At 34.9% G+C, this 21,281-nt stretch overlaps 2 protein-coding genes across 5 annotated transcripts in view; one reads left to right on the top strand and one right to left on the bottom strand.

Annotated features, from left to right (window-relative positions):
* The first annotated feature begins 652 nt into the window (after positions 1-652).
* On the top strand, positions 653-12,083 carry LOC129261114 (E3 ubiquitin-protein ligase RNF14-like). Of its 3 annotated transcripts, none has more exons than XM_054899159.2 (7): positions 653-797; positions 3,128-3,370; positions 3,983-4,143; positions 4,602-5,141; positions 6,312-6,534; positions 7,613-7,785; positions 7,957-12,083. In XM_054899159.2, exons 2-7 carry the CDS (start codon positions 3,187-3,189, stop codon positions 8,176-8,178), a joined length of 1,503 nt encoding a protein of 500 aa, XP_054755134.2. In that variant the 5' UTR covers positions 653-797; positions 3,128-3,186; the 3' UTR covers positions 8,179-12,083. The 3 variants fall into 3 exon arrangements, with proteins under 3 accessions (XP_054755134.2, XP_063955290.1, XP_054755135.2); XM_064099220.1 differs by having other exon boundaries at positions 667-797; positions 3,103-3,370; XM_054899160.2 differs by having other exon boundaries at positions 685-801.
* A 1,209-nt stretch (positions 12,084-13,292) lies between these two features.
* LOC129261115 (protocadherin Fat 1-like) overlaps positions 13,293-21,281 on the bottom strand; it is a 42,245-nt gene continuing 34,256 nt past the window's right edge. For both annotated transcript variants that reach the window (XM_064099217.1, XM_064099218.1), the window contains one exon: positions 13,293-19,316. In XM_064099217.1, coding sequence (XP_063955287.1) covers positions 18,688-19,316 — 629 coding nt within the window. In that variant the 3' untranslated portion in view covers positions 13,293-18,687. The remainder of the gene's footprint in view (positions 19,317-21,281) is intronic.

Genomic DNA, 21,281 nt, shown 5'->3' with positions numbered 1-21,281 from the left:
CTATGGTGGTGCGTGACGATAATGATGATGATGACGCTAATGATGGTGATGATGACGACGATGAGGATGATGACGGTGATGATGATGATGATGACGACAATGATGATGATGCATGGTGGTGATTTGTAGTGGTGGTAACCTGTGGTGAAGATGCATGGTGATAAGAAGGATATCGAAGCAGAAAAGCGGATCTTGCATGTTTATGAATATTGTGGTCACGGTAAGTAAGACAATTAATAGTTGAGTTGGTGATGAAGACGAAGAGAGGATCGAGGATAAAGGATGTGATCTGGCGAGCGAGTAAGAGGAAAAGACTTGTCGGTATTATATCCGCCAGTACCATAGGCCCTTTGCTTCTCAGCCATTCAAAATTATGGAAATTTTTCGGGTTCGACTAAGTATTGATGAATTACCAATTGATGCGCTCTCATCTCGCTCTGGTTATATTTATTTACTTATTTTATTTTGTTTTGTTTAGGGGGTGCACCTCACGACCCAGATCGGCCTTTTGATACTCGAATTTCTTATTCTATCTTTCTTTTTCTCCTTTTTTTTTCTAGACTTTATAGATCTTTTTTTCTACTGGAAAACATTGCAACTATTACGCACGCTAGATGGCGCTGTTAATGAAAACATTTTCGCTGCACCGTACCAGTACCAGTGGTTGCAACAAACTCTGTAATCACTGTCACTCTATCGACCATCTGATCCTGACTGAAACTTCAATTTTGAAGGGCTGCCTTCGTTCGCTAAAGAGTCCAGGGACGGCAACTCTTTAATTTGGATTTCGAAAGAAGGTATGTAAGTATAATCGACTGAGTGGACGCTTCATTGACAAGTATGATACTGTTTGGGAGGTTGCCCTCCCAAAGGCAAAGCTAAGCCTAAGCAAGGCTAAGCTCAGTCGTATAAAATTAGGGGATCATTCATTATTTTTGAATGAGTGGGACTGAAGGAAGCTTGCAGTAGATCTAAATTCTAATTTAATTCATCAGCCTTGTGAGTGGATGTTGAACTTAATCTTATTTCATCTGTTATAGTGAGTGATTGTATTACTGACCGGCATTGTATTATCGAACGGGCGCATCATACGCCTCAGAAAATACGCTCAAAACTTTGCAACATCCTTCCAAAGCAAAGCCAAAGGCAAAGCAATTATACCCAGTTGTTGTGTGTCCGGACAGGTTGTGTGTCCGGACGATCAATTTTAGAAAGTCATTTGGAAAAAATTACAAGCGAAGTTTCATCCATTTTAGTACAAAATGTTAGGAAATATTATAAAGAACAAAACAGAAGATGATTACAAGTATTGAATTAATATTTTTAGTGTAAAGAAAAAGTGTCTGGACACCCGACCCCCCATCCTACCACTCATTCAATGAACAAGGTTATGATATAACTATTATTATTAGCAAAGGAAACTTGAAATAGAAAGATGATGAAAAATTGTCCAAAATACATTTTCAAAGTCTTTATATTCTCAAAATAATAAAATATTGTAAAAATAGCTTGTCATTGATTTTGTGTTTTCTCAACTTTTCCCATAGAAAACACACGTTCGCTAATCAGTGATCAAAATATTCACATGCGAAGAGGGGTCCAAGTTTACGAGTATGTTGGGTTCGATATGATTGAATTCATGAAAAGCGTTTAGTAATATATGATCCACTACCATACGTTGATCGACTTTGACTTTGTCATGTTTGTGCATGTCTTAATTTGAAAGTAGGATGGGGGTGGGGTGTGTGGACACTTTAAAACTTTGAAACCTTTTGTCTTTGGATTGCACAAAACTGATAATATGAATTCAGTAGACACTTGTTGTAATTTTCTTCAGTTTTTGCCTAACATTTTGTTCTAAAAAATGATGAAACCTTGCATTTTGCTCATTGATTTTTCCAAATGGCTGTAGTTTTCTTTTAACCACACAACCAGTAGATCTATATAGCACTTTTTGTTCCCTACCCTCTGTGTTATAACTGTTGTAGGGCAAACACATTCATCCAGTAATGAATTGAAATAGATGGTATGCACGAGAGTTTTGGGGTTTTACCAAATTTTAAAGTAGGCTGTAAGCTGAATTCCAGCATATACCATACCAGGATAGACGTACAAGTCTTGAAATATACTCCGTACACTTCAGATGGAAAGTAGGAAACATGATGAGGTCTTCAAAATTGTTGTAACACATTTGCCAATGCAGTCCCCAGTGCACATCTCGTCCCTGCTGTTCTTGTCTTAGAAAAGGACACCATCCAAATATGTGCGAGCAAAGATCTATCTATTTATATAGGTCTATAGATGCTGCCGATGCTGATGAGGATGATGATGATGGTGAATTTTGGTGATGGTGATGATGTTGATGATGATGATGATGATTATTATGATGATGATTATTATGATGATGATAATGATGATGATGATGATGATGATGATGATGATGATGATGATGATGATGATGGTGATGATGATGATGATGATGATGATGATGATGATGATGATGATGATGATGATGATGATGATGATGATGATGATGATGGTGGTGATGATGATGATGATTAAATTCATAAAAATATTGTAGGCTATAGAGTACCGAAGTGTGATTTTCACTTTTTGCATATCAGCGTTTTTGATACCACATTGTGATAGAGCATGATGAAAAAACCCTGCAACCCAAATTTGGTGGGAATCGGTCCATGGGGCCCCAAGATATGACCTCATGAATACATTATTAGCCCCATTGAAGTCAATGTATTATTGGCCTGGTTCCTAATATTTAGAACCAGGCCAATAATACATTGACTTCAATGGGGCTAATTACATGTATGTATTCATGAGTCATAATCTCAGGCCCCCATGGACCGATTCCAACCAAATTTTGGTAGTGGAGGTTTATCATCATGCTCTACCAAAATATGGTATCAAAATGCTGAAATGCTAAAAAGGTTTTTTGTGACATCATCACTTCAGTACTCTATAAACTAAGTAACCTAAGTAATTGCTGGTTTTGTTTCAGTTTGTTATAGATTTTGAAGATATTACTATTTACTAAGTACTTTTTATAAACATGCATAAAATATAGAGCCTTTTATTACATGATAGGTTTTGCTATTGTTCCTTTGGCTAGTGTTCGTTAGTGATAGCATGAGGTGATATCAAGCTGGACATCATTGATGAGGAACTAGCATGGACGAGGATCAGGAGAACCAGGGGAACGAGCTGCTAGCACTCGGCAGTATCTTTGAAGATGAGGAAACTTTTATGGCTCACGAGGACAAGTCTGGAGGTAGCTTCTATGCTGATGTAGAGCTTCCGTCTATCTTTGAAATTAAACTTGGTGGACAAATGTTACAGCAAGCGAGAACATTAGGTCAGTTCTATGATGACTGATTCTTTAGATAAAGTTAATTTTTAAGATGGATTATCGTGATTAGGGTATATTGATCACCGAAGACTAGTGCTTAAGTACTGTTAGTAGAGCAATTGCCTTGGAAACAGTCAAATAAGGTGTCACTTTTTCCGCACAAGAAATGCACAAGTTTGACCTGTTTTGTGTTCGTCTGTAGGTTAAAACATGCCTTTCAAATTTAGATAATGAGAAAATTAAGAGTTTCAGGGCCAAGAAAAGAGGAAACGAAAGGAAAAAAAGGATGAAGTATAAAATCGTTTTTCTGAACATAATGCCCAAATTTATTTCAAATTTTGTATCGAAAAGGTCCTAATTTTGCCCCGTATGCTACTAGTATATGGCACATCCAATCTGTGTGTGCAAATTGTTCATTGTGTGTTCTTTGATTGAATCATCTTTGTCCGAATCATTTGAAGAAAAAAAAAATGCAAATGTTATACTGCAACATAACTTTGAAAATCAACATCGTAGGGAATATTGAAAAAAATAGAAAAAGCAGCCCTTTCATATGTGATCTGTGTCTAAAGACTATTACGCACTAATAATTTGTATAATAATTTATTGCATTATTAGGAGCATTGATCCACGGTGAAGATGATGAAGAGAACCCGGCAAGGTTCATGCCAGTTAATTGGCTTCCACCGATAGAACTCAACTTCAAGTATCCCAGGGACTATCCTTCCAAGACTGCTCCTACCTTTACACTCTCCTGCAAGTGGCTCTCTGTAAAGCAGGTGAGAACAAAGGGACTTAATGTCTTTGCTTTTAGTGATTTGATATAATTTTGAAATATGGACTGAGTGCTCTGAAAACATGTACATGTACTTCAAAGTTGATGCTCTAAAGAAATTCATGTCAGAAGAATCATTGAGTGTTTCAAAGGATGTAAAGAAAAATGTGCAAGTGACGGGAACATCCAGTTAATTTTCCCTCTTTCTGTTTTCATTTTTTTTTAACAATCTTAAGGGTTGCAATGTTTTGAAGATGATTTTTCAAGTGTTTATACACTTCCATGAAAACTCATCACACACACGTACGTTGTCAGTTTAGCTGTTTTAATGCTAAATAATGTGTTAATGATGATCTACCTTTATATGGTTAAATGAATGTAAACCTACATTGAGTAGAGAATCATGTTTACGTTTTTAATGGTGTACTGTGTTATTTTCTCTTCTTTTTTTTGTTGATACAGCTGAATAGATTATGTGAAAAGCTTGATGAAATATGGACAGAAAATGAAGGTGAAGTTGTGGTGTTCTCTTGGGCCGAGTTCCTTAAGAACGCGACTTTCCCCTTCCTCAAACTCAGCTCACCATTAACCTTGGATACTTCTGATCTTCCCCGTACTCTAAGGATGAGGTCCACCCAACCGGGACCTGGAGGCGACGATGGCGGGAACCATCAAGGGGCTACGGGAGGCGTTGCTAGGTCGGATGCGGGCGTGGCCCATGACAGAGCGGTGCAGGACATCGCAGCGTTGCCAAACCTCATCCCAACAATCGTGCAGTACGACCATGAGCGGAGAGAGCATGCATTCAACACGTCTCCCAATTCCTGTGAAGTGTGCTATGAGGAGAAGTTTGGGACGGACTGTGTCAAGTTTAGCCCCTGTGGACATGTTTACTGCAAGGGGTGTATGAAAGAACATTTTAGGACAAAGATCAAGGATGGTGATGTTAAAGGATTGGCATGTCCAGAGACAAATTGTGAGACAATGGCTCAGCCAGGACAGGTTAGATTCCAACACAAGTTGGAAAATATATTGGAGCATATTTTGAACTAATTAGCTTTGGGAGATGTTTAATGATGTGAATTACATGTATGTTTGAGTTGGAGTATCATCAACATTCTAATCATGAAAACAAGTTTAAAGATCATTATCTTTTTTGTTCTGTGATATCTTGTTATAATTTTAATTTTATATTTTATGATATAATTTCTATTTTATTCCTGTTTCTACCCCACACATCCCCCTCCCCCTCTTTCTCACTGTAAGCTTCATTTGATAACTCCAAATCACAAAATTCATTTTGCGACAACCTTTTCAGACTTTTTCTTTGGAGGTTTGCACAACTTTTGATATGAAATTTGTGACACCCTAATAAACATTGTGACAGTTCTGAAGTTTTGTTAGTGCATGCCAGACTCAAAGGCCCGAATTCACAAAGGTGGTTTTGAAAACCCACGGTTAAATCCATGGTTTATGCAGATTTCCTGTATAAATTACGCTTAATTTATCGCGTATCGGGCGCGTGTATAAAAAATGTCCAATGCTGATGCGCGCTTTTGTCACAGTGCGCCAAGTTGACGCCTGTTGCCGTGGTTATCCACGCTATTTTATTCATGAGTCCACTGTTTTTATTCATGAGTCCACTCTTCAAACAGTGGACTCATGAATAAAATAGCTTATCTAACCATGGTAACAGGCGTCAATTTGGCGCACTGTGACAAAAGCGCGCATCAGCATTGGACATTTTTCATACACACGCCTGATACGCGCTAAATTAAGCGTAATTTATACAGGAAATCTGCATAAACCATGGATTCAACCATGGGTTTTCAAACCCACCTTTGTGAATTCGGGCCAAAATTGCCCAAAACATGATTTCTTCTTCAAATCCAGTGCAAATTCTGTTTCTATCCAACATCTTTGAATATTATTTTTACTTTTACTGACTAAAGTCAATTTGCTTCATGTTGTTTATGATTGGAACAGTGTTGCCAATAATTTCCATTATAAAGAAAATAGATAACGTAAAAGTTTAAAACAAAGAAACGCATACAAAATTTATAATATATTAGTCTTTTTTTTTTAATCAGAAAATGACAAGTAATGTATTGTTATTTACTTATTTTGTCAAATGGAAATTAATAGAACATTAATTATGTTATTTATCTACAGGTGAGGGAGCTTGTTGAGCCTGAATTGTTTGAGAAATACGACAAGGCCTTGCTAGATCTTTCATTGAGTGAGATGGGAGATATAGTCTACTGCCCTCGTGTGATTTGCCAGACCCCCGTTGTGAGGGAAGGGAATATGGGACAATGTGCTGCTTGTAGACTAGCTTTCTGTATCCTCTGCAAAAACACGTACCATGGATTAGCACCGTGCAAGGTTACAAGTGGTAGGTGATGTATGAGCATCTATCAATGCTTCCTTAAAGGGATGCTCCGGGCTGAAAATAGTTTTATCTATTTAAATAGAGTAAAATTCACAGAGCAAAATGCTGAAAATTTCATCAAAATTGGATGAAAAAAAAGTTATGGCATTTTAAAGATTTGCATTATTCTGGTAAAACAATTCCAGGCATGTCTTCATGAATATTCAATGAGCAAACTGATGATGTCATATCCCCACTTGTTCTTTTGTATTGTAATAACATAAGAAAAGGGAAAGTGGGGATGTGACATCATCAACCCATCTAATGAATATTCATGACAACGTGCATATAACTGTTTTCACAATATATTGCTAAACTTTAAAATTCAATATTTTTGCTATTTGTCATCAGATTTTGATGAAATTTTCAGCATTTTGCTTTGTGAATTTTACTCTATTTATTTAGATGTAAATATTTTCAGCCTGGACCATCCCTTTAAATTGGCAATAATGAGATACAAATGTGTAATATGTAGTACATATAAATTTTTTGACTCACTATTACCCGTTTCAACCAGAGAACAATAGATTCAGTCCACTTTTAATCTATTGTTCTCTGGTTTTAACAGGTAATAGTGATTCAGAGAATTGTGACTGGTAATGTACACATTTTAAAAAGTGTGTTCTATGGGCTTAAGAGCAGTGCGAGGTTTATGAAGGGTTGGTGACTTATCAACACTTCCTCAAAATGGCAATACGGAGGTCTGTATGTATAAACATTTTCATCATCTTAGAAATTTTATCCTATGGTTTAGTACTATGTAAGGTTATAATGGTAGGTGATGAATTGGTGCAAATCAAGTGCCAATCAGCACTTCAAAACTTCAAATTGGCAATAGGGCCGACTGAGTGTCTTATCAACACTTATGTATGAATCCTACATCCTACATAGTACACATTCAAAATCATTGAATGAATAATTGCTGGGCATTTGGAAAGTCGGGGGAGAGGGTAAATTTGGCCTCTTACTAAAAATCCTAAATAAGTGTTCTGCAAAATAAAATTTTGACTTGTCTATTACCTCATGATTTCTTGTCTACCAGAGCGATATAAGGAGATCATGGATGACTACGACAACGCCACTGATGACGAGAGAGCTCTAATGGAACAGCGGTATGGCAAGCACACCCTACGTCAGGTCATTGAAAACTGCAATAGTGAGGCATGGATCAATAAACACAGCAAGAAATGTCCAAATTGCCAGCGACCTATACAGGTATGTGAACACAGCATTTGACTGATGAATAGAGCAGTGCTATTGTAAAATCCTCCATTACTATTGGTTATCACAGATTTACAATTGACATTCCTAATCTACTGCAAATAAGCTTCTTGCAAAGCCCCACTGGTAATAATAATCATTTGTCCATTATTGCATTTTTGACAGAAATCTGATGGTTGTAACAAAATGACCTGCAGGAAATGTCGCTGTTACTTCTGCTGGCTGTGCCATGCGATTCTACCAAGATCGGACCCTTACAGCCATTATAGGAACACAGGAAGCTGTGCCAATCGTCTGTTTCAAGGCATGGATGGAGAGGAGGATGAAGAGGGTGATGATGTTCCAGTGGATGTTGTGAACATTGAAAATTGGTGGGAATTTGTTTGATAGATTGAATCATATGCTACAGTCCCACTCTCCAGACTGACATAAGCTTAAAGTTCTTTACCAACGACACACCATCGATCGCATTGGGATTCATTTCTTTAATGGGACTGTTGCGTAAGTCAATTGAGCCAGCCAATGAGAAGAAATTTAGGACAAATACGATGGCTGCATATACTTCATCAAAAGCCTATTTCATCCCATTTCGTTTTCGAAATAATGCATCTACAAGCCAAAGATGTTGTGTGAGATGGACAATGTGAGGGTTGAGCAATGTTCTCTGTTCTAACGTGATTGCAATCTTACAATTTTTTTATAACAGTATTTATGTGTATATGTGATATATAATGCTTTTATGATGAAAGTATGGGATTGAGTAAGGTAAGGTATTTCATATGTGACAGTAAGTACTTATTTTAAGAAAGATTTAAAATGTGTATGATCTCTTGCAATATTGGCCACCTGGAATAGTACCTGTAGAGTTTTAAAGGGGAAGTTTACCTGATAAATTGGTTTTGATAAAAGCAGAAAAAAAAAAAAAGGATTTGAGGGAAATGAGCCAAATATTTAATATTGATATAATTTTGCGATGTATTTTCCCCCTTCCAAAAATCTTTGGATATAACTTTTGTGCTAATATTAAGAGAAAGCTATTATTATTATTATGTTTTTTAATATGTTTCTCCTACAGCACAATACAGCATGAAATGGGGAATTATTAATTTATTTTGTTTACTTTTCTTTTATCAGCTTTTGCATTGTCATGTATGTAGTATACATGTACATGTACCGGTATATTGTAATATGTATAGTATTCATATTGCACAGTAGGTTAGCACTGGTAGAACTTGTTTCTTAGATGGCATCAGGAAATAATATACTGTATCACATTGAAAAAGAGTGTGTATACAGCAAGTGTTAAAATAGCATTTCCTCGTCATTCAGGAGTATGTAGCACTGAAAAATCAATGACACAAAACTTGAAAGTACTGTACTAATATTAGAGAAAGTAATTCTTCAAAGAATGGTGAGCACCGGAATTGGTAGACTAGCTTAGCCGGGGTAATATTGGAGCGCCTTGACCACCTAAAAAGGTGGATATATGTGCATTATACAAATTCCCTATGTTATTATATTGTTACCGGTACATGTATATTTAGAAATCTTTTGCATTTGATTATCTTTTTATAACATACATTACTATTTTTATAATCTGCTGTGATTCCCTTTTTTAACCCAAATGAATGAAGCCTGAAAAAATGAGTCTTTCATTATAATTTACATCCAGGCATAGCTACGGCAATGTTAAATGATCTGTTAGGTTCGGAGAGTACCTTTTTTTTATGAAATCACGGCAGATTATTCTTAATGGCAGTACTTTGGCAAACTTGGAATTATTTTTAAAAGAGAAAATAGTTTTATTCAAGAAGTACATGTAAAAAGCAATATGTTACATATGACATAGTATATTAAGCGTGTTATAGAACCATGAAGACAATGTTCCCACTTCATAGTATTTTTTAATATTTTGTTTTTATCAATATTGTTATTCAAATACATGTTTTATCATAATGATATTGCACATGAGTAATGCTTGACAACTTACTCTCCAAAAATTGGAGAAAAAATACGACAAGCTTCATGAATTGTTAATGTCCATCTCATCTCTGTTTGAAGTTCAAAAAGACAAATTTGTTTATATTTGTGAAATTTTGTAGAGAAATCTGTGCCTTTTTGTTCACAAATTCTTTGCTGTATAATCTGAATGTTTTGATGTTTTTCCCATGTCCTCGGATATGCTTACTCCTCAAAATGTGGAGATGATCAACTATCCATACCTAGTCATCTGGTCAAAGGTCAGAGCAGCATATTTCCTGTAGGAATCATGCAAGTAGCTTTCCATTACACATCATCACAGACACCATAGACAAAACAATGGAGACGACTTGAAAGCTGCGATGAAAAGACGCAAAGCATCCTTATACCTAGGATTTCTAGTATAGTGACACGACATTTGCTCTTATGACAGTTTTCTCCGAGCCTTAATTTCGTCTAATATGTAGGGTTAGGTTTGCAATAGGGCAATTCAGTAAAATAACCTTTTTGTACATTCGACCCCCCCCCCCCCCATTTTTTTCAAGTTTTTCTTTACTTCAAAAACTGACCAAGTCATGGTCATTTGAGAGCATTACAGACTGTCAAAAGAACCAGAAATCAGAGACAGTAAATTTCATGAAGGTCCCACATATATGGGGTCGGACATAGATATTTTTGGACTTGCACTGCAGGGTTTTATGTTAGGTTTAGGATAGGGTATAGTGTCAAACCCAGGGTTGAATTGGTCATTTGATTAGTGGGTGGAATAGAGTGGAGCAATGGTCGCCGGAGCAAATGTCATGGAACCTCCGAGTAAATGCAGCACAGACTTTTGATAACTTGCCTTAACTGCATGTAGGTGTGCTATACCATTGTGTGATTTCAAGTTTAGTGTTGACCTTTTGGTGTTTGTGTTGGGTCAATTTTTACAGGAGTACAACACCAAACATAAAATGAACATGGTCCTGAAAAGTCACTCACTAGTTGTTGAGGTGTCAATAATGTGATCTGGATCAGTTTTACAGACTCTGAATAGGTTTTCGAGCTAGGGGAAGCAATCCAAATTTTAACACCAACACCAAGGCCAACACCGGACTTGAAATCACCCATTGTCTATATTAGATGACAATGGGTAGCCAAGTGTTGCACAATTCTCTTAAACAGTAGATGTTCACTTTAGCAGTATTTACAAGTACCCACTGTTCTCGTCACCATTGACCCATGGTATGCTACACATATTTTATTAGGTCTAGATTAATGATTTGTGTTTGCTCCTCAAATTGGCAACTCAAAATTGGCAACAACCATGTTTCTTTGACAAACTTAATTGATATACTCTGTAATATGAGCCAGATGTATCATGATAGAAACGTAATGACAAATTGCCAATTTGCATTTTCCAAAAGTGATTTTTATTGTTTGTTCATCACATTGCCAATTTAGAGTATGTAATGATTAACACAAGTGATTGGCAGTGGGTGACCATTGCTCTGTGGAATGTGCTCACAACCAAACGCCCCAACATCTGTTGTTGAGACTTAGTAACCTTTTTTGACAGGGTATTCATTTTTTGTGATTAAGCAACTTAACAACTTATTGGAGAAAAGGAGATTTTGGGAGCACCTTATGAGACAAATAGTGATTTTCACTAACTATGTGTTTTAAGCTACTGAAATCCTGCATCTGATTGGCTCAGTGTGATGTAGTCAGCGAAAATCTTTTGTTCTGTTTCATGAAATGCATGGCCTCACTTTTAGTCATATTTCAGTGTGTGTTTCTTATGACTATGTCACACATGTTAGTTGTATCATTTCTTAGGAAATTCATCGCCAAAGCAAGTTGTCTAGGACTCAAAGATTGTATTGCATGTCATAAAACCTTTGTATTGCTTATCAATAGCAAGAAGGAACTTAGCTCATGTAAAGGTAGAAGTTTGTTTCCATCAATTACATTCAAAGGAATCATGTGTCTTAATTTTGTTTTGCATTGTTAATATGGGGGGGGGGGGGGTGTTGGAACTGAAAATATGCAAATGAGTATTCATCTCCTTTGGTTAAAAAAAAAAAACACAATTTGCTAATGTAGTGCCTTTTTAAGTTTACTATTTTCTTATTTAACTGTCTCTTTATTTGATTATTTGAGCTGTTCCTTTATTTGATAGTAACCTTCAGGAAGAAAATATTAATGATTTTTTCTTTGTTTACAACTCCTTATGATGTTCATATATTATTATTATTTAAAATGTTTATCACTTTTGTGAATAAGAGCTTCAGATATTATGATGGAAATAATATATCAATGATTATATACAATATGATGTATTCTCTTGTGTCTTGATGTGTTTTTTTTTTTACTATCTTTCAAAACATTTTCTTATCACTTTCCTTGATTATTTACATTTATCACTCATACATGATCACAGGTCCTGTTGCATTCATGATAGGTCATCACTATCATTGTTGCAATGATACAATATCATCCTGTTCCGTGTAGGCCGCCATATTTTATTTACAACTTTGCCTCTCCCCCAAGATAGCACTAAACTTAAAGTGTCATCGTATATGGCGTGGGGCTAAATTGTAAAAGCCTACGGATGATATCGGGTTTGCAAAGTCTGATTGTCTTCAGTTTAGTTTAATTTCTTTAATTCCAGGTGGCCATTTCATAAAGAATTATAAGTTGTAACTATACCATTATGGCAACTACCATGGTAACCTTGATTTTGATTGGCTGCTGAGCCCTATTGCCAAGGTAGTTGCCATGAATGGCCAAGTTACCATCATAGTTGTAATGCTTTATGATATGGAGCCCCAGGTTTGAAATTTAATTTTATGTGAAAATTGTAAATATGAATAGTAAAATCTATTGGTTTTTACCAGGTTTATAATTTTCAATTATATTTCTTTGATGCACTGGTTCTGACAAAGTCAAATTGCGTTCCGGTGTGTTTAACCATATCGACTTGGATCCGATGGCAAAATTATGTAAGTGTAATGCAACAGACCCATGTTCATAACACTCATCACATGCATTACTAACTTCACTAACAGAAAGTACTAACGTCTTAAACAAGTAGAGTTGACAAACAGAAGGACATAACTCAATTTTTTACGATTTTGAGACATAGGTACCAAAATATTCATTAACACCTACAGACTTTGAAAACTATTTAACTTTTTTCTTTTAAACTTTATCCATAAAGCAAAATAACACCAAACATCTCAATAGATATGCATTAAAAATATGTTGATGATTTTCTAACATATTTTTCCTTGAAAAAAAAGGTTTTCAGTTAGGTCTCTGTTTGTCAATCCTGAATGTATGTATCTAAGGAAGGGGAGCATTTCATGATACAAATGGAGGGTTGGATTTTCACTGACAACTGTTATAAGTTACTGAAATCCTTGCATCTGATTGGCTCATAGCAAATTATTCAGTGAAAACCGTCCGACAAGGGTCCTTAATGAAACATTCTCCAAAACTCTGCAAAAAAATGATGAAAGAGAAACAAGTCTGCAATGTACGTGTACACGTTATTGTATTTATTGGACACATCTCAGTATCTACAATGAAATGAACAAAATACAATAGTGCTACACAAAACCTTGCAAGAACAGAACATGTTTGGCGATATTTCAATAATAAAAAAACAAAAGAGAAACAAATGCTTCATACAATAAATCACAATTTCTGATGACATAAAACTATGCAAAAACTTTCATTTTTATTAAAAACACTGATTGTTTTTCACTTAAATTCATAAAGAAATTAGTGCTAAATGAGCCATACATACAACACAAAGGCAAAAATACATAATAAATTAAGGTACTTTTTTTCAACAAAAGGCTTAAATGTCTGAAGTATTCTTTTTAAATTTATTCTTATGCATATCGATATCTTAATTGCAGAAGTATAAATTACAATGGTAATGTACAATGAATAATGCATGCAATATCATGGAGTGGTAAAAAATGGAATCTCATTTACACCAGTTTGATACGTCAAATTTATTGAAGAAATTTGAAAATTTACTTTAAAGCAGATGCAAGATATAAACAGATCATTAATTTTGAGAGGAATGAATGACAAGCTAATCACTCCTTAACTCTGCAATACCTCTCTTGATACCAATCTCTTAATATATTGTCTTTATTGGATAAAGGTAAAATTGTAATATCCCTGAAGACTAAAAATAGAGGGATGCATTACGCTGAGAAGTACTGTAGGGAAGAATAACATTATTTCTCAAGACCAATAATATCTCGAGGAAAATGACTATATAAATAGATTGGAATATACAAGACAGACAAGCCTATTTGTAAGTACTATTGCAAACAATCAATACAAACTTATCACCATCATCATCATTATCATCCTACATTAAAAAATAAATCACATAAAGTAAGAAACGCTTTGGTGAAAATTTTCACAGCAGCAGAAAGCCGGTTCTGCCGATGCACATTTATAAAGACAGAGTTATCTACATGTTTTCAAAATGAAGAAAAAAAACCGGAGCCAGTAATCTGGAAGCATTTTTTTTTTGGTTGAACAATGAAAAAAAAAACACAAATTGTTAAAATGAATGATTTAACAATTATAGGAAAATAAGAATGATTGCCTTAAAAATCCAAAAAGGCTATTTCAAAAAAGGTGAGATTCACTTAAAAATAACTTAAGCTTAAAGAAGGTCCATGTCAAATGGATTTTGTGCAGTCGTATTCAAATAACAGGCATGATTAGGAGTTAAACAGAATACACACATTTTATAAGTTGATACTTGTGCATTGAAATGGCTAAGCTATTTGTCAATATCTCTTTTTCAGAGGAAAAAAAGATAAGGAGTCAAAAAGAATGGTGCGCAAGCTGATGACTAGAATGGTCCGGCCATAGAAGAACCATGTTAAAAGGGAAACAAAAAACACAGACGACTGTCCAGATTCAGGCATGGAAGAAAATGCTCAGTGAGAAAAATCAGTCAGCAGTCATAACTGTTCCCATGAATGCCCTCTTTAAGAAATTGCTATCGTCTCGAACAGATACTTTAAGCCAAACGCTTTATCTTGTAAGATATGTGACCTGTAAAATCGATGGAATACAACTGACATCAACAACTTTAGTACATGGTTTGCAAGGGCTTGCATTTATTCTAAAGTTTATTGTATGATTGATTGCAACATTTATGTTACAAGGCCTCCATACATAATACGCTTCAATTCCTTGAGCCCTATATTCACAAATCTTTAAGAGAAAAATACAGGTTGATTATCATGCAGATGACCTGATCACGATTCTCCGTTATTAAAACCCAAATGAATTTCAAATCTAAATAAGTCCCCCTAGTGAGTTAAGACAGGACAAGCAATTGACGTACCACTGCACTGTATATTGTTAGCTGTAACATTAGACATTAATAATCAAGTAGTTTGTTTGCATCCGCCATTTTTTATTGCTATGGCAACCAGCTGATTTGGAAGTGAAAATCTTGAAGCTTTCAAATGAATTTACAGGCAGAAGGGCACTACTGCTGGAATCTTGAGAGTTTTTTTTTTGCTGACTAGATATCTGAGGTATTTGTAACGTGAGCAGTGACGTCCCGAGGTGTAGCTGAGGGAAGAAAGCTAAAGAATGGAAGATTCGGTTGGTCAACCAAGCTGGGAAGCAATCTTGAATACTCTAATACTGAGTAAATAAAAACAAGCCATTGTGTTGGATAACAAAATATTGCTTCTATACAAATGAGATTATCACTAGTCTAGTTCAAGATATACCATAATGGCTCTCCATAAAATGTTCAAAATGAATACAATTTTCATGAATGATTATATATATCTTTTTATCTCCCAAATCCTGAATACAATAAGTGAAATGTGATTGTGGACATCAATCGTCACTTTGAATTGTCATTACCGCTGAATACAATTATTTCCTGATATATATTTTTTTATATTTTATACATAAACACTGGTGGCAGCTATTTTATAATTGTGACTACTTAAGACTTCAGTATTGGCCCCGTTCTCTACTTACACATGTACATGTATTAAACTAATGGACTATTCATACAGCAATATCATTCAAGTTAAAACAAATCACCAAGTAGTTTTTTTTTCTGAAATTATGCAATCATCAATAAAATCAATAACATGACAATTCAAGATGAATAAAATGCTGCTGGGTTAATAATCTGATAATGAAACAGGATGAATGCTGCTTGGTTTGACAAAAAAAAGAAGAAAGTATGGAAAATGCAAACTCAGGAATAGATGGGGGTATATATTGCATCCTTTTTTTTAATGAAAATGCTTCATACATTACACCATCAAAAAAGTGTAAAATTATTTTATTTTACTGGTATATATACCCAACATCCAGGTGACATCAATATAATAGAATGTATGAAATAAGGGAAAGTTTCAAATATTTGAATGAGAAAAAATATAGAATCAGTGACAATATAAATCACATCACTTCAAAATACAACTGAAAAACCAGCATTTGAATGATAACCTGATATGCTTCTAGGACCAAGTATCACTGAACACCACTTTGTTCTTAAAATACAAAAATAGCAAAATGTAGTACAACCTTGCGGGTGATTCACTTCCATGGTAAATTGAAGAGGTGTATTGTGAGAATGTGGCTGTGTATGCTGCCATTGTGAACAATGCTATTAACCTTGTTCAAGATGTGCTTTTAATTAAGATTTACTACTTTATTCAGAGCAGGAGGTCCATACATGTACATGTAGATGACAACCAAATTGGAGATAAAAGGAACTACACCTGCCGCGAGTTCCTATGTTCATGATGACCGAAATAGTTAGCAAGCAAAAGAGACAACAGCAATTTTTGCATAACATTTTCAGAGTGACTGTGCTATTGATGTATGGTCCACAAAATCTAACCAAGTACTATCCAAATGGATATATTAAGAAGTAGTTTCAAGTGATGTCATTTTATCGTCACTAAGTTTATCTTTAACCGATAAAAAGTTGCGCTTCCCCTGTTCCTATAAACTCAAATGACATAAAGTTGCCAAGTCACTGGAGCAAGTTCTTTCTTCACATTCAAAAATAATATTCTCAGATTAAAGGAAGTACATGGTATGTGTTAAAAAAAAAAAAATTTGAGGGGGAAAGAACTCCTTTCCTGAAAAAAAAGTATGAAGTTTGAGAACAAAATAGAATGATAGTCACGCTTTAAATCACATCCCTGAACAAAAAAAATATAGAATGTTCTGAAGGTGATGAAAATCGGCTCAAAAACATTAAAAAATCTACTACACAGTATCGAGACTAAACATGAACATCTGCTATACATTGCTCTAACAATACAAAGAAGCCCTATTCCAAATACTCACATTACAATATAGCCACCATTATTTCAATAAATCATTAGAAAAGTAGTCATTATCATGCACCCACGATTGTCATTATTTGCATAAGATTAAAAACAAAATAAATCATCATGATTATGTCTTCTCAGAAAACAGAGAAGGAAATTATAAAAGATAAATCATCCTAAAAAGTGAAAACAATCAGTGTACGCTCCTTGCCACAACAGAGGCAATCGCTGGTAAAAACAAATATTAAAAGAGACAAACCTGCTTTTAAGCTGAATTTGACTTGGTATCATACATCCCATAGCAGATATATACATACAGCAGTCAGAATTTCATCCTGAACAGAGAGTACTAGAGAAGAATCACATCAAAAACAATAATAATAATCTTTTATTCATCATTCAAGAAATAAGTGAATTTTTAGATCACAAAGTTGTACTGAGAGCTTATATATACAAAAACATAACATAAGAAAAACAAAATTGTACTATGTTCTTTCTTGCATATACACAAGCAAGGTACTGAGAGTGTTTGTGTGTGTTATAAACATGCAGATAAGCATGATTAAAGATATTTTCTTCATATTTAAAGAAAATATAAAAAAACAAAATGTATATATTTTCTTTTTTTTTAACAAATAATATAAATATACTTCAAATGAGGAATAAATTGTCAAAGTAACAATCTGATGCAATTCCAGTACAAGACTGTATCATATAACTTTACCATCAATATCCTACGTTACGGTTCTACAACAAATATGTTCTCAGCCAATTGGATGGCACGATTTCAGTAGCTTGTAACGTGCAATTGATAATGGGTTCCATGGAACAGGACCTAATTCTGTTCTAATGCTTAATCTTCTAATTTGTTGTCAATTCTTACGAGTGGTGAATTCATATATGAAATCGGTTTCAAAATTACTAAATAGTCTTGACACAACATTTCAGCTCATCTCTATATCAATACAATACAATATACATCATCCTATAACATATTGAACACTAATTCGAACGTGCAAGTATTTTTTGTATCTTTTTCATATAAATATATATGTCAATACCTTGTTTTGTGATACAAGATTAAGTATGTAAAATCATTGAATACTTTGAGCCGTCTGTACATTTTTTTTTTTACTAAATAATATCCAAATATACATACATATCTTACGAGCTTTCATGTACATGAATTTCTAGACAAATTTTGAAAGTATTTAAATTTGGGGTTTCACTTTTTGAAGATCAGTGATATTCCAGTGACTAGAATCCCCAAGTATTTTATGAAACATTAAGCAGCGGAAGTACCGTTGACATGAATCTAAAGTCTGATAAATCTTAATGGTATTTCATTGATCAAGTCATCACGAGATATGCAAAGAAGACAAGAAAAGGATGCAAGCTCATAATGCACTACAAAATGTTAGTATGCAAATGGTATTGGATGTTACTTCCAGTAAGCTTCGTGTATAACACTGTCTCCATAGCCTTGTATATGATCACATGGTCTTGAGAAGCATAGGCCAATGCATTCCTTCAGTTTTAGTCTTTAGATAATTCCCCGTCAATCAGCTTCATCCTACACATCAGTACTTGTTTGTAGATTTGTCAAATGGTCCTCAATGTCAAACTCAAATTCACTTAAATTAATCTCACTGTCCGGCTCTAGAGCCGACACGTCGGAGCAAGACGCGTTTGTCGACGTGTACATCGACATGGAGAGCGCATCTTGCGAAATGTCACTGATTGGTCGGCGGTAGTCCGGCCCCCTTGCCAGGTGATTCCTCTGCGGGACTAAGAACGGGGTGGTCTCGTGGTCCAGTGAGCCTCCGGTGCCCTCGTAGTCCGGCGGGACCTCCAAAGTGCTACCTCCGTGGGATGGCAAGTAATGACCCGGGTGCATGTTGATGGCGTTCAACGGCAACCCGTTGTAATCGTCCATTGGTGGGTAGTTCTCCAGCTCGCGCCGGAAGTGCTGGGCCGCTCTGGCGATGGGCATGTCGTCGTTTTCCGGTGGGTAGTCGGTGTCGTCCCCGCCCACGTACTCGTCTTCATCGTCCTCTGTCTCGTAGTCATCGTCTTCGTTGATGTGGGATGTGGTGGTGGAGACGTTGGTGGGGCTGTCTCTGGGAGCTCTAGGGGGGATCTCAGGAATGTTGTTGAGGGCTTCAGGATGCTGAACCCAGTCACTGTAATCCCACTGAAATCCTGAAGAAATAATCAAAATACAAAACAATTAACAATCCTGTTCTATGCTCCAGGTCAAATACATATGTGATATTAGAGCAGATATGAATATCAAACAAACGCAAGCAACAGAACGGAATACTAAACCCTGCCAGCAGCCATACCAATAATGATATACGAACATTCATTACGATAAATAATTAATCACAATTGACAGGATAAGAGTACCAAATTTTGTTCTTGGTTTTTCAAATATTTTCAAAGATACATAAACTGATGCCTTTGTACTAAAAGCAATAGAACAAAAAAAAACAGGATTCTGAAGTAGATCATAAAAGGGCATCCAAAATAGATTTACCAATTCTGTAAGAAAAAGATCTTATTCATTTTTAAATGTGTAGGGTGGGGAAGGGGTGCAGATATTAAGCAAGTATTTAATGCTATCCTCCTATGTTCCTTTTTCAATAAATGATAAAAATAACATCAGGTGGTAAATTCTATCTATGGAATATCCTGTAGAAATTTCAAATAAAACAATAATACATCCTAAAGTACAATACAATTAGACATTGAAAACTCACAAATCTTAGGAGTTTAAAACTCAAAATGGGTATACAGATACTACTAACGGTCACAGATAAAGCTAAATTATACAAAATTTCTAGGATCTATTGCATCTCTAACTCAATAACTGAGTAGCATTAGTGCATTGACAAATATTGCACTGACATTAAACCACCCCAACACAAAGATTACTACAATACCCAAGACACAAATCAGGCATGTGTTCAAATTTCAATTCGGATTGGCTGGGGTTAGGAAGTCTTTACAACTAGGAGGCGCCGATATGAAAATGAATCCAGGGCATTATGTAATAGTTTAATTTGAATTCTTCCGAAATTATCAGAGTTTAATATTATTAACTAAAATGACCACTTTTAAATTGCCCCATCACCATTGTTTTATTAATAGTATACTGCCCCCTTGTGCTTAGGAGTGCTGTTGCATTAATGAAAGCAATATGCCAGTGTCCTGTATTTAAAGGCATCTGTACCTATAGATTATTTCACAGTTCAAGAAACTGACTAAGTCAGATACAACAACAAAATTCCCTGCAACATTTTTTCAAAGAATTAAAATGAAAAATCAGTATCGAAATTGCATATCATACCCACAAATAATCATTTTAAAAATAAATGAATGACACGTTTCAAAATATGAATTCATAAATTTGAATTGAAGTTAGTAAATATGCCGGGGTGGGGGGGGGATATGTAAGGAAAGGATCATGTGCTTGGAAGTTTGGATTTCTAATTTGGTAGTGCTAAGATCTGAAATGGGGGTCATTTTCTTGAGCTTAGTTGTCATTCTTGCATCCCCTTTAAAATGAACAACACTCTTCTATATCACACAAAATATGTGTTATTAATAATAAGAGTTGAAAGAGAATAACCATTGAAAAGTTTCATAACCACAAGATCTAGAACATACAGAATATATCAATCGATCATACTTCATTTCATATATCAATAAAACCATGCAATATTATGAACATTCATCATCATGCATGTAAGTTATGATTAATTCACGAGACAAGAATAATGGTGTCAGCAGGCCCAGGACTCCCAGTTGCAAAATACTGAAATTTTTCTTCAAATATGTTTTTTTTTTTCCCAAATGTTTTGGGGTAAAAATATCAACATTGACAAAATGTGAAACATGGCATCGAATAACCATATCACCCAATTTTCTTCTTGATATCATTAAATAAAAATATGTTGTACAGTTGTTGAATCAGAGGATTTTTTTTTTTTGCATTTTGGTAATAAAAAATTCAAAAGTTCAGAACTTATTATATCATTTGATCATTCTAAAAGTAAAACATATGTAGAAATACATGTAAGTTTTCATTACAATCCATACAAGTATGAATTAAAAGAAAAGAAACATTTTTTAATCATTTTTTAAACATTCAATATATACATG

The sequence above is a fragment of the Lytechinus pictus genome, chromosome 5, assembly GCF_037042905.1.
Source record: "Lytechinus pictus isolate F3 Inbred chromosome 5, Lp3.0, whole genome shotgun sequence".
Taxonomy (NCBI): Eukaryota; Metazoa; Echinodermata; class Echinoidea; order Temnopleuroida; family Toxopneustidae; genus Lytechinus; species Lytechinus pictus.
The sequence above is the reverse complement of the archived record's forward strand: the minus strand, read 5'-3'. Positions and strand labels throughout refer to the sequence as shown.